This window comes from Microtus ochrogaster, linkage group LG4 (genome assembly GCF_000317375.1).
Source record: "Microtus ochrogaster isolate Prairie Vole_2 linkage group LG4, MicOch1.0, whole genome shotgun sequence".
Classification (NCBI taxonomy): domain Eukaryota; kingdom Metazoa; phylum Chordata; class Mammalia; order Rodentia; family Cricetidae; genus Microtus; species Microtus ochrogaster.
The window spans coordinates 45,907,472-45,921,243 of NC_022030.1; the positions used below are offsets into that span (position 1 = coordinate 45,907,472).

A 13,772-nucleotide genomic window follows, 5' to 3' on the forward strand; every position below is an offset into this window, starting at 1 on the left:
GGGGTGAGGGGTGCCGTCTACCCTGTCCTTCTGTCAGTCAACACTTTTCTGGGTTCTCTCTCCTCTTTGTTGGAGGCAGCCTCTTAAGAGTCATGTTCCAGCTTCCTCCTAGTTTAGCCTGCAGTCTGTAATGAAATCCATCCCTGTCCCCAGCTGACCGGGGCCTCTCGTATGGGAGGAAAGGCTTTGGGGAGTGGCTTCTGACCTAACATGGTAGGCACAAGCCCCAGCTTACCAGATGGCCCACATCAACAGTGGCCATATGGACCCTTATGTATTTGTGTGTTTCCCCTTAAAAATAAGTAACTCGAGCAACAGTATGGGGGTTTCTTTCCTTTCCCTGGATAATGGCGGATGGAAGAAACAAGCAGCTAACTGTCATTCCTAATTCATGCCTGTCATACATATAGCAACCACAGGACCTTGTAGATCTGCTCATGGCCAGTCTTCCTGGCCCAACATTCTTTCCTGCACAGGGAAACTACTATGCTCTCTAGGTTTTAACACTCAGTACCCTCCAGGTGTTTAGGCCACAGACAGATAGAGGGACAAGAGAAATGGAAACATAGTGTATTTGAACACCTATGAAGCCAGCCACTGTCAACATGATGACTGAATACCACACTCACAACCTCTACTTTACTGATGGAAAACTGAGGCTCACACATCCCTGTGTGGACCCATGACATTCAAGTCTGTTTTCCTTTGTGAACTCTTATCTCTTCTGATGAATTTACAACAGTCTAGCTGGCAGCTACAAGTCCTATCGTGGGCTAAAGAGAAGTAAAGTCACAGTAGTGATGTGATCCCATGTGGAGTTTACAGTCCCACTACAGAATGGTTTTGGGAACTTACAGACAGCCAACAATGCAGCTTTTTCTTCTCGATAAACTGTGAGCTCTGCCATTTGGCAACCCCGAACCCTCCATATTTTCCATTTGCTGAGGCCAAAAGATAGAGGCAGTTAAGAACACTCCACAGAGGACAGGAGAAAGGGCAAGAGGCTTCACACCTTCTGCAACCTAATGAAGTGGGGAAGAAGCTTGTTTCACATGGGAAAAAGGAAACAAACGTCGTCAGCCTGCTGAGCTTAACCCACAGTGTGAAACCTTGTCTGAGAGAACCCTACTCAACCATCCTGCTCGCTGGTCTCTCTACCCCTTAGGTAGTTCTCCCATGCAGGATCCTAATGCAACTGGGGTCCTCTCTGCAGCTTTGTGACTCAGGGACAGAAGAAGAACCACTCCTCTTGCCCAGGCTTACCCCTGCTGCTGCTCATACGTTGCCTGCAGACAGGGGATGGGGGGATAAAGAAGAGCAGGCTAGCAAAGGAGAGGAAGGATCTAGAGGGGGATGCGCCAGAGTCAGCACCTGGAAGAGGCCTGTGAGGAGAGCTGCCTGACCCCTTGATATTCTAATCTTTGAGAGGAACATGGGGTCCAGGGAAGATCTCACCTCGCCTTTCCCATTTCTTGGTTCCTGGGTCTGGCAATGACTCTACGGTGCTGGGGAAAGGGCTGGAGGAACGGAACCCATGTTCAAACCATGAGTCAGTCCTTCTAGGGTTCAGCATGCAACAGAGGCATTTTTGGGTTTTTTGTTTTGTTTTGTTTTGGCAAGGGAGCAGCAAATGAGACACTTTGCTGATTTCGGACGGGTGCTGTGAGCATTGGGGACCACCTCTGGATCTTCCCTGTAGATTGTGATGGTGACTGTGTGTGGTCTCCATCAGGAGACACCAAGCAGTTCCTACTGGAGGTGGCTTCCGTTTGCACATAAATACGTAATTGGAGAACTGAAAGGATTTGAACTCACACACAGCTGTTAATCCACTACACATACACCATGCTGGTACCATTTAGGAACACAGCATGCCCTATGTGTTTTTAATATCCAATTTTATCCCGTCTGACCCCCTTCATTTCTCAGCCTTGGCAGACAATCCTAGGAAGCCTTTTCTTCTCTCCTCCTTCTCCCTCTGCCTTTTCTGGTACAGGGTCTTACTTTGTAGCCCAAGATGGCCCAGAACTCATGATGTAGTGTAGTCTGGCTTTGAACCTGAGATCCTCCTGCCTTAGCGGCATGAGTGCTGGGATCACAGGTACATACTACTCTCACATACCCCCATGCCTGACTCCCCACCCTCCCTTCTTAAGAAAGTGATTGCATAGCTGTAATATCCTTGGGAGTGGGCAGCACAGGAGTAAGTGTGTGCATGTGGGCACTGGGGTGAACATGTCCAGACGCACCAGTCAGAGAGAGGTTGTCTCTCCATGAATGCATGTGACCACGAACTTTGGGTGGAGGCCCTCATGCTCCACCTATCGTAGCCTCAGGCAGGATGGGAAACAAGCAAGCTCTCTCCCGTGGCATTCTATTCTGCTGCTCAGTTTTGCTCATTCTTCTCCAGCCTCAGGGAGCAAACAATGCCTCTTTTGAACTTAGGTTCAAATTATTCTCCATGTTTAGGTCCTTACTGCTTACATTTTGGCTTTTGACCGTGTATCTGTGTCTGCCCCATTTCCAGACTCTCTGCAGAAAAAAAACCCAGCACCTTTCTGGAACTTTCTGCATGCCTCTCTGAGTGCAGCAGAGAGAACAAAACGGACCCCACCACTTTGTCAGGACCCCGGAGGCATACTCTGCTGCCCTTGGAGCAAGGGCAAATGTCTCTGTCTCCCTCGGGCCACATTGTCCTTCACTGTGAGTGAGGGCTCTGCAGAAGTCGGCTTGCTGCTTCCCTCTCTGGCCCGCAGACTCTAAGTTTTCTCCACAAGAGTCCTCACGGTTTGAGCTCCTCTAAGAACATCCACTTTGTAAAAGGGCACTCGAATGACCCATTGTTCCTTATAATCTGAGTGCTGTTGTGGGCAATGGCTGAGGCTATTTAATTCACTTCAGACAGTGCCTAGAACACACGATGAGTGCTCCATTCACGAGCAGGATATACCTTGTTGACGTGTTGGTTCAATAACAGTTCAAATTATTAATAACCAAGAGTAATGAATAACAACACCCTAGTCCTTACCTACTGTGTTTTGTCCAAAGATGTCAAAGTGCAATTTATGAAAATCCATTTTAATGAAATATTAAGCAGTTTCTATTTCTCCTGACCCAATAGATTTACAAGGTCTCTATTTTTCTCCCTGCACCTCCCATCTCTCCTATTTATAGCTGGCAAATGCTATCATATATTATACATCTTTATGACTTTCTCAATGCTCTGTGGTTTTAGAACCACCTGTCATTTACTCTCTGATCAAATTCCCTAAGATGGATTTTTGGCTTGCAGTCCAGGCATCACAAGGCAGTATGCCTGGGAAATAATGCCAGGAAATTGGTTTTATTCCCCATTCTCTGCCGACTCACTAAATCACAATAGGCTGATCAATAAACCTTAGATACTTTAATTTCTCCTTTAGAAAGATAAAGTCATTGTAAGCTTGTGGGTAGACACTGCACCCCAGCAACCCTTGTGACCTGCTCCAGTGCCTGAGACCTGACCTGTTCCTAGGCCAGATGTTGGAGTGGGAACTAAGTTCCAAGTCATGGCTGGGCCTTTGGGTGATCAGGAGAGTTCCAGTTTGGAAGGCCATCCACTTCTAGGTCCTGCTGTAGTTAAAAACCATCAAGCCGAACCTTGGCAGTGAGGTGTCCGAAATGGTGAGGAAAATCAATAGGTTGCTCATATGTCTTATGCCAAGATGGGAACATACCAAACACAGTGGTAGAATTTTCACAATTGCTTTAAAAGCCATATGTCAAAGAGGATATTAATTTTATTCTTTTTAAAAGAAAAATATGATACAGCTACTTTACTACCCAAAAGAAGGCCAGGAGTGTGTTCAAGCTGACCTTAGCTTTCTGGGGGTCATTGATTAAATATGTATATGTATATTATATTTTAAAAAACTATGATGAACAAAGAGCTTTCTTTGAGTGCATCTGTGCAAAATTAGGTTCAAAAACCAATTCAGGGTCAAAGTGACTTGGTAACCATTTGGTGCCTTGCTGAATTCTGAACATAATCCAACATTTTCCCATTGATTCTCGAGGCCTTTGCTTTATTTTCAGTAAGACAGAATCAGAAACCGGGCAGCATAAAATGGATTTCTGATTCGCACCTCTGCCACATGAGTCAGCTGCTATCCAGCTCCTCAGTTCCTTGTCATCTAACACCCCCCGGAAAAAACAGTCTGCACAGGTTCACCAGGCCCATGACCCCCAGGCTTGGGTTTTATGGACTATATAATATAATGCAGAAGAAAAAAAATCCATCCATCTAGCAAGATGAGATCACTGATGATTTTTTAAGCTCCTTTTCCTGTTTCTTGCCCATTCCTAGTCTTGGCCACATTCCCTTTGCCGGCCTTCCTTATGTATTTTTTAAAGTACAGATAGGAGCTTTGGCCTGGCTTGGAATGGTACACTCTTCCAGGCCCCTACAAGTGAGATGTGCTGCCTACTCTAAGACCCTATCCTATGTCCTATTCATCTGTTGCTACATCCATATGTCTGGGATAATGTAGATGCTATAGGTCATTATGCCTGCTTCAAGGACTAAGGAAAATATTCTGGAAAAGTTGTGGAGCTCCTGAGAGCAGAGACCTTTTCAGGCCTAGTGGCTGTGTGAGCTTCCTAAGTGAGGAAAGCCCTTTGATAGGCAAGCTGCTTGTCACATGAATGTGGTGTCCAAGGAGAGAAAAATTCAGAATCTACCTATCTCTTTTCTACATATGGATCGAGTCTGCTGTTTACTTCTAGGTGGCTATAAACATCTGAACTCTATCAGCTCCAGGGACTGCAAAGAAAGCAGAAGCAAGTTTCAAAGTTAATTCTATGCTCGACTCTGAGGTAGAATTTATGCAGATGACTTCTTTCTTAAAAATGATTTCTCCCCATTAATAAATGTTTCATTGCATCCAAAGTTCTCCTTTTCACTATGTTTGGTGCAGATCTAAGAGAAGAGCAGAGTAGGCCAGGAAAGAAGAGCGGGAGAACTGGGGAGCCACTGCCACCTCAGGAAGTGCAGCAACTTATCCTGATGTGGGGCCAGGAGCCTTCCTCCTCTCCTGTCCTGTTGTCTCGCATTTTCTCCTAAACCACCCATCACATCTGCACATAAAGCTAAATGGTTAATCAATGAATGGCATCCCATTTAATTAATTTGCTGTACCAAACAGGCAAGGTGGAAGGAGGGGCCATGGCACTGAGGGAAGTAATGGTAAGGCTTTGTTGTTTCCCTTTCTGTTTGCAGATCACAGTCTTGACATTTCTCTCTTCAGACTCCTCCTTAAAGACCAAAACCAAAATTTTAAAATAAGCTGCCTTAATTCCAATGAATGTGGGAACTTAGCCAGATGCAGTCAAAAGGGATGTGTTTGTGTGTGCATGTGTGTGTGCGCGCGTGAATGTGTGTGCAGACATTTTCTGTCTGTCTGTCTGTCTGTCTGTCTATTTATCATCTATCTATCTATTTATCATCTTTCTATCTATCTATCTATCTATCTATCTATCTATCTATCTATCTATCTATCTATCTATTCCATCTAAGGGAGGGCTGGGAGGGCTGGGAGTGGGAGGGTAAAGGAGCTCTTTAATAACCAAATGTTCATTTGTGACTGTGATGACCTCTGCTCTCCTCCTCCCCTACTGTAAGGCTGTTTTTGTCATCAGACTGCTTTCTTCTGGGGGTGAGTGGAGGTGGGTGGGTTGTGCACATCCCCATCTGTGTGTGCCTTGTGGGGCCTCTGCATTTAATGCAAGATCATGTTACTCCCACGGATACGCTGAGCCTTGGAACACAGCCTACTAACAGGATTAAGGTTTCAGGATTTGAGACAGGAAAGCATCAGAGAAAAGAAGACAGGAGAGGAAAGGAGGACACTTGTGGACCCAGGCTGGAGGAATGGTTTGAGGAACACGCTGGAAAAGAATCATACACTATTATGAAAGATGCAGAGAGTTATGAAGGCAGACACTTTATCAGCGGTGAAGTCTCTCAACATCTGAGGCGTTCTGACACCAACAGTCACTGTGGCCATTCTTTCTTTAAAGTGGGCAGGAGAAAGTCTCACACACACACACACACACACACACACACACACACAGAGAGAGAGAGAGAGAGAGAGAGAGAGAGAGAGAGAGAGATCCCAAAACAATCAAAAACAAAACAAAAACAAAGCAAAATAAACAAACAACCAAAACGCCACCAAGGACTGAGATCAAACAGCACCCACTACCCACATGCCACTTCCAGGACCAGTTTCTACAGCCACAGAGCAGTGAACGGAGGGCTGGAGAATCCACCAGACGAAGCCTTTCCCTTCCTGCCTATCTAGGCTCACTAGAAATGGTCAACGGCAGTCCGTCCCAAATCCCAGGCACTTCTTTCCTGGAATCTCTGTGCACATTCTTGGCCTAGGAGCACAAGGAAGCCAGCAGCAAGGCTGGCAGTGCCTGGGAGGCTGGCCTCAGCTCTGAGACAGTTCAGCACCCAGGGGACCTGGATGAAGTTGGCTAGCAGCAGCCTGACAGGGAACCGTTCAAGCGCATATATAATGAAATTTTCCCTTGAGCTTCCTAAGTAGAGAGGCTAAAGGTCTGAGCTCATCCCCCGACAAATGGATGAAGGACAAACTGAATTACCAAGCACACTGGACTCCTCTCAGTCGTAATGGAGGGGGACGCAAGAACTGGGAACCTGAACTCGGAGAGGGCACCTGCCCCTTCAGGGCACATATCACCCACCGTGTTTAGATCATACACTCGTACCCACAGTTTCTGGAGGCTGATGTTCTTAGCTTGAGGTTTGAGTCACACTCTTGTCTTTTTATAAGAACAACATTGAGAAGACAAACCACAAAAGGAATAAAGACAAGTATTCATGAAGAGGTTTTTAAAAAATCCTCAAAATTATTAATTGGAGGAAATAATTGCACACACCCCCCCCCCATAAAGAACAAAGCTAGGAGGAGACATTTATTTGAGGCAGCAAGGCCTGGATGACTTCTCACGGCCCTTCCCATCTGTGTTTTAAAAGAGGCAGATATATATCCCATGGGAATCTGTTACATTTTAAATTGACAGCTTGCTCAAGGGAGCTCTGTGTTCTGACCCGTTGATTGCATCTGTGGCGCACCTTCCCTCTGCAGATGGCCAGGTGCTCCTCCGGCAGGAGATGCGATGCCAGTGCGGCTGCCATTGCATGGGGCGGCTGTGAACACTAAGACAGCACTGGGAAGGGAATAGCCAAGGCCCCATCGCCCACCACCTCAGAGATCCACGGCAGATGCCCTGAGCTTGGGGTGTGACCTTCGAATACTCCCCTTTCCAAGTCTCTGATTTACAAAATGATTTGTTTTCAATAAGAAAATAATACAGGACAGAAGAGTTTAGAAGCAGAAGCACTTGTTTTGAAGGGAAGTGGCCAAATCAAATAAATAGCAACTTCTTTAAACTCCATCTTCAGGATCCTGTGTTGGAGCCCCAATTCCCCACACAATGCTTAGCTTTGAATCCTGAACTGCATGGACCAGTTTTAGACTCTGTTCGTCAACAGGGACTCCAGGCTGTGCATGCCTCTTGGGCCTCCTGGCTGCCAGGAACGGATGGGAAGCAAGGACAAGGCCTGGGACAGACTGCGAGAGCATCTGCTTCCATGCCTAAGCCTGATGACCAGGACTGCTTTTCCTGGGGACTCCAAGATCCTCCTGTCCCTGGGGCAAGCTGCTTAGGTTCAGAGCTACCACTTCACCTGTGAAACATCATGAACTTCTGAGTAACTAAGCCGGTGCCTGAGGGTTTGCAGAACCTCCTAGCATTTGTCCTTGCTTTAATGTGAGTTTGGCGTGTCTCTGCCACTTATTACTGGGTAACTCTGCAGAACCGCAGGCCCAAGGCTTATTCTACCTTATCTTTTCTATCTTCAAACCTGGACATCAGGGATTAGAACATCTCTTTTATGTTGCTTCCCCACCTCCAAATAGGAAAAAGCTGCCGTGCATACATAAGGGGACGGTAACCAAAACTGTACCAATTTGAGCTGCCTACACTGGCAACTAAAAGGACAGCCACGACTCCGTCCCTTCCATAGGCTTAGCTTTCGGGTAAATTTGTGGGTTCAGAGTCCTGGCGCAGGGAAGGACAATGACCAAACATTGATGCCTTTGAGCTGTTCCCGTTGTTCTCCGTGCACCTTTCTTGGTGTGTATGCACGAAACTGCGCCTGTAATTATACACACTTGCACATGGACACACGAAATTTCTTACCACTCTATTGACAGCTCTGCCTGTATCTGGGATGCTACTCACACAGCTGGGAAAACCAAAGGCGGTAGTTTCTGCTGTGGTTTCTGAAGGGACGTATGTGAAGTAATTTGGATAATATGAAGGAGCACACGGGTTGGTTGTGGGCTCTCTGCTTTGTGGGTGCACCCTAAATATGCATAAGGAGGGCCTGCCTATATAAAAGTCCTGGGTTCCATACTTCTGGCATGTGATGCAGGGTGAGGACTGGTGTGTGTGTGTGTGTGTGTGTGTGTGTGTGTGTGTGTGTGTGTGTGTTGTGCACTTGGTCTGCGTAAGCAGGCTGCATTTTGCCAGGAACGTGGACCAGACATTTTGTGGGGAGCCTCATGAATACCTGTTGAACATAAAGAAAAGGAAAAGAGGCTGCTCACCAACTAGGGAGGCTGGAAAAGGGTTCTTTATTCTTCTGCACCTCCCGGCAGGAAGAAGAAAGGTACTCACAGGTTTAGACCCTGCCTTGCCCCGGCAGGGTGAAAATCACAGTGACACAGCACAGCCTTCCCCCACCAACTAGAGTGCTCATTAATCTTGTTTTTCTCTGCTTTCTCCAGTTCCCTGGTCTTTGATATGCTGCATTGCTGTTGACAGTGGTCAGGGAACTGAAACTGAGCTTCCAAATTTGTGCCCTCTCTACTTCCTACGCACAGAGAAGGGAGGTGGTGTCCAACCCTCACTCTGCACTCTCAAGCCCAGCTCGCTGCAGCCTCCTTCCCTGTTCTGCTTTTCCGTTAAGTCCTGCTGTCTGAATTGTACTTTCAAACCTACCACAGAACACCAGAGAGCTTGGCACAGTGCCCAGCATCCAGAAACCACAAAGAGAAACTCAGTGGTAATACCAGCGGTGGATGAGCTCCTCCCTGCAGCCTCCCTGTTCTCCGGGCCCCGCCTTCCTCCTGCCTCCCTGTCATGGCATCATATCAAACTACGGCAGACTTGACAAATCTATTTGGCATGGTTCACTCCACTATTTCAACCCCAGCAGCCCAGGGAACTGCACAGTAAACACAGCTATCTGGGGGAGCAGCTAAGAGCATCCTTGCCGGGGAAGAGGAGGGGAAGGCCTCCTGGCCTCCCACCACAGGCACAATGGGGTGAGCCTAACTGGTAGGCTTTCCGTTTCCTTCCTCATTTTAAGTACCAGGAGAATGTGTTTCTAATGGAAAGAGAAAGGGCTTTTCCTCTACCCCAGCTCCTTTTATGTGGGCAAAACTGATCCTCTAACGCAAAACCAAAAACAAGACCCTCAAGTTACCCACCGCCTACTGGGGAGAGATATTTTGCCAAAGGTAGGAGGAGGATGTAGAAGATAGTGAGAATGTATTCGACCTGGAAACATTGAAAAGGATGAGTCTGAAGAACTAGAAGGCTCAATTCAGGCTCAGGAATATCTTCCCTGCAAAATTGAATAGCCGGGATAAAGCCAGGAGGATGGCGACCTATCAAAATGTGCAGTGCTAAGGTATTTCCAAAAGCAGATTTCCTACAAATGGTGTTTTAAATAGCATCCCAGTCCATCTGTGTGCTTTTAAAATCAGCTTATGCTACAGCGTCCCTCTGGCCAGCACTGCTTAGTCATTGAACCTGGCCAAGGAGACTGTCAGGGAGCCTCGTGCCTCTCCCCTGGACCCACTCCTACCTGGCTGCTGGTCCTCACCTGCTAGCTGAATTCCCAGGTTTTAGAATTCTCTTATTGAAAATGTGGATGGAGAGAGAGAAAGCGGGAGGAAAGGAACGGGGTGAGATGAGGACTCAGCTCTGGGCTCCTGTGGCCTCCAGTGCTGACTCAGTCCCTTCTGACTGGTACCCAGCCTCTGCAAGCTACAGACCTAGCTCACAGGTAAGGAGAGGGTGTCTTGCAGTGCTAAATGTTTCACTTTCTTTACTAGTCACATGAAGTATGAGGTCACATGCAGTCTGTATGTAAGAGAGATAGCCGGAAATGTCTAGAAACCATGCTTTCATATGAATGGTGCCATGTTACTATGGCGATTTTTGATTTAAAAAAAAAAAAGCCAACAAAACCCACTCCTTTAAAAACGCACATTTCCTCCTATGTGAGAGATCGTAACATCATAGGGCTGAATTTTCTGGGTCCAAGGATTCTAGCTGTATGTGTAAGTTGGAGAGCATGGTGCTTTGGGACGGTGACACAGACCAAAGAGATGCCCTTTTGGTCGCAGACGCCTTATTTTGATATTTTATACCTTTGCAGACCTGCACCTGGCGGGACTGCAGCAAAGGCTGAGAAGCAGACCTGTGTTTTCAGCACTCTGATTCCCTTCGGTGGGAGAGTCAGCCGGCTCTGGGAGTTCCCAGCATGTCTCCCCCACCAACCAGCCTGCAGGGATTACCTGAGCTCACTTCCAGTACAGAGGTTCCTGTACCCACTTAGGTGAAGACAGAGTGTTTCCACTGAGCCCTCCATATGCCAAATGTAGCTCATTTGCCAGCTGCAGACACAGAACGCCACGTGTTTTCAGAGTGCCGAGTGCCAGACACTCATCCCCACTACAACAAAAGCCTCATCTTGGTCACAGGGACCGCATGCCTGGGAGCCCCAGACACTGAAGGCACCAGCAGGGAGGGTTCAATGCTTCCCCGATAATCACAATTGCCAGTTCAGATCCAAATCCCAACAAATAGGATTTCTCCTCATTATTTTATTGTCCTGGTTCTTCTCAGGGACACGGGGACTCCCTCTTAGGGCTTTGTTTCCTTTCATTTTCAGACCCCAGTAACTCCTGAACTGTAGGTTCATGCAGTTTTGTGATTGTTAGCCCAGCGTGTGGAAGAGACTCAGGCCATAAATGCTCACCAAGTCCTGTGCAGTGTGGGGAAGCTTGAGCGGGGGAGGGGTTTTCTCCTTCATTTGCAGTTAGGTAATATTCTTTCGGTCCCCCTCCTCTCTCCCTCTCTGCTGTGCAAAATGCAACAGCAGCTAGGCTGCTGGAGAAATGGAGTTTTCCAATCACTTTAACATAAAAAAGGAAAATCTCAGGAACAGTGTATCCTTTGCCTCCATGAGTTCTCTGAGGCTCACTAAGCCAAGGCTCCTCGTGGGGTCAGCCTGAAATTCCCCGGAGGCCCACTCTGGGGGAAGGCACCTACCTTGTGGTTTTTGCCATGCCGGTAGACCATCCAGTCCTCCCCGTTCGTGCTGACCTCCAGCTTGTACGATTTGACATAGTAGCCTCTCTGGGTCTCTCTGGAAATGGCTCCCTGTGTTGCAATGGCCGTGAGCATGGTTAGGAAGCGCAGGTCCACCTGGAAAGGGAAGTCAGAAGGTAAGGGGCCCAGTACTCCCAAACACATTGGCTTTTTTTTTGCAAAGGACGTGGTTGTCGCGCTAAATTCACAATCCGGTCTGTATTTAGAATCGTCATTATGTACTTCCACGGGACAATTAAAGTCAATTGACTCTTACCAGAGTAGGCGTCTTTCCTTGAAAAATAGCACTTGATTTTTTTCCACTTACAAAACTGAATGGATAATATTTAGTTTCTTCTAACTAGCGGACACTTAGACTTATGACCCCTTCATTAACTAACCGACAGTCTGTTTCAGACCATGAAGGCAAAAGAGTACTATAGGAACCTTGAATGGCAAAAAACTACTCTACTCCTGTTGACAGATGTTTCTATCCCTCCGGGTCCCACAGCCACTTAGTCCCAAATAAACACACAGAGGTCTACAGTAATTATAAACTGATTGGCCCAGTAGCTCAGGCTTCTTATTGATTAATTCTTATAACTTATATTAGCCCATAACTCTTCTCTGTGTTAGCCATGTGACTTGGTACCTTTTTTTCATGAGTCAGTCACATCTTGTGTTTTCTGTGTCTGCATCACAACTGCAGATTTAAACTTCCCTCATTCCCTGAATTCTCATTGCCCCGCCTCTACTTCCTGCCTGGTCATCCCGCCTATACTTGCTACCTACCTACTGGCCAATCAATGTTTTATTAAGAATAATACAAATGACAGGATAAAAGGCCATTGTCCCACAGCATACTCCAAAGCGGTCAACTGTAACTCTCTAGAAGTGACAATCCACAGCAGTCTTCTCTCCCTTTATTCCCACACTCCGTTGTATCTATAATCACTCAGGTCACCGAGGGGTCAAAGGGCATGCAGAGTCTGCCCAACTAATTAGGCTTATGCACCAAATCTTGACCTTTTACCCTGTGAGGAGGTAGTTCCCCTCTGACAATGCCAAAACCACTTGGAAATTACTGGATGTTGTCAGTGTGGTCTTTGGCGTTTCTTAATGGCAGTCTCTGTGTGAGTACGTTAGTGTTTGTGAACTGATGAAAGACAATTTAGTAAGCACTTATTGGCTACTCAGTGTGTGCATGGCATCATGAAACATTCAAGAGACATGCGCAGGAACTTCTTTGTACACTAGAAAAGGTAGATTGCTATGATGAAAAACTAGACGATTAAAGGAGTGAAAACAGGAGTATAGTATATAGAGTGTAACAACAAAGAACTTGCTAGAAGCTTTGCAGGATGAAAGGATTTTTTGAGAGGCAGAGGGAGAGACAGTGACAAATGACCCAAGAGTTGTGTTGTTAGAGCCCCGTGGCCCCCTGGAGTTTCTAAGTGCTCTTTCTCCCTTCCCTGCTGTCGGCACTGCGGTATCTGTCTCAGAGCAGAGGTTACCCAGTCGCATCAGAGCTGAGACAGGCTTGTCCCTGGGTCACAAGGCTGTCTCTGTGTGTCATAAATGCAGACATTGCTCTGGTATAGAACTGGCAGTTTGTTCTCCCCCTGTTTACTTCTTCCCAGGGGATCAGAGCTGAGCCCGTGTGCAGGGCAGGAAGATTACTCAACATGAGCTGCAAGACTTTCTCAGGAAGACAGCAAACAATAGTCTGAAAAGACGCTGCCGAGCATCTGGGGAGCGAGTTCTCGTTCTCCATCGTGACATTTTCCCATGTGTTCTCTGATAGCTATGTGTAAAACCTCCCTGGCAGGCTCCTTCCAGATAGCAAAGATCAGAAGAAGTTGCCATATTCTGCTAGCGCCCAACAAACCTGCCTTTAGGAAAATGCTCTTCCCACATCTCTGATGCCTTCCTGTGCCAAGAGTGAGGAAGATCTGGAACTATTTCGGGAACATTCCTTTGATACTGATAGGGTAAGCAGTATCATGGCCAAACAACTCTCCTCGGACCCACTAATCCGCACAAGGGCAAGTGCAGTGGTCCTTTAAAACTTATCCCAGCACACAGCACAATGCTTGGCATAGCACAGGGCCTTTGGGACAGGTGAATGAACAGATGGATGGATGTAATTCTTGTACATTCTGTGTTTATTTTTTTAGTATCCTCTCTTGACTCTAGCTGAGGGGGCCACACCACCATCCCATCAACACAGACATCACATCATCACATTCTCTCTCACCCCCAACACACACACACACACACACACACACACACACACACACACACTCCACACACAC

General features: G+C 47.0%; 1 protein-coding gene across 3 annotated transcripts in view; it reads right to left on the bottom strand.

Annotated features, from left to right (window-relative positions):
• Nrp2 (neuropilin 2) overlaps positions 1 to 13,772 on the bottom strand; it is a 116,020-nt gene that overhangs the window by 58,232 nt on the left and 44,016 nt on the right. For all 3 annotated transcript variants that reach the window (XM_005361494.3, XM_013351666.2, XM_013351667.2), the window contains exon 7: positions 11,419 to 11,574. In XM_005361494.3, coding sequence (XP_005361551.1) covers positions 11,419 to 11,574 — 156 coding nt within the window. The remainder of the gene's footprint in view (positions 1 to 11,418; positions 11,575 to 13,772) is intronic.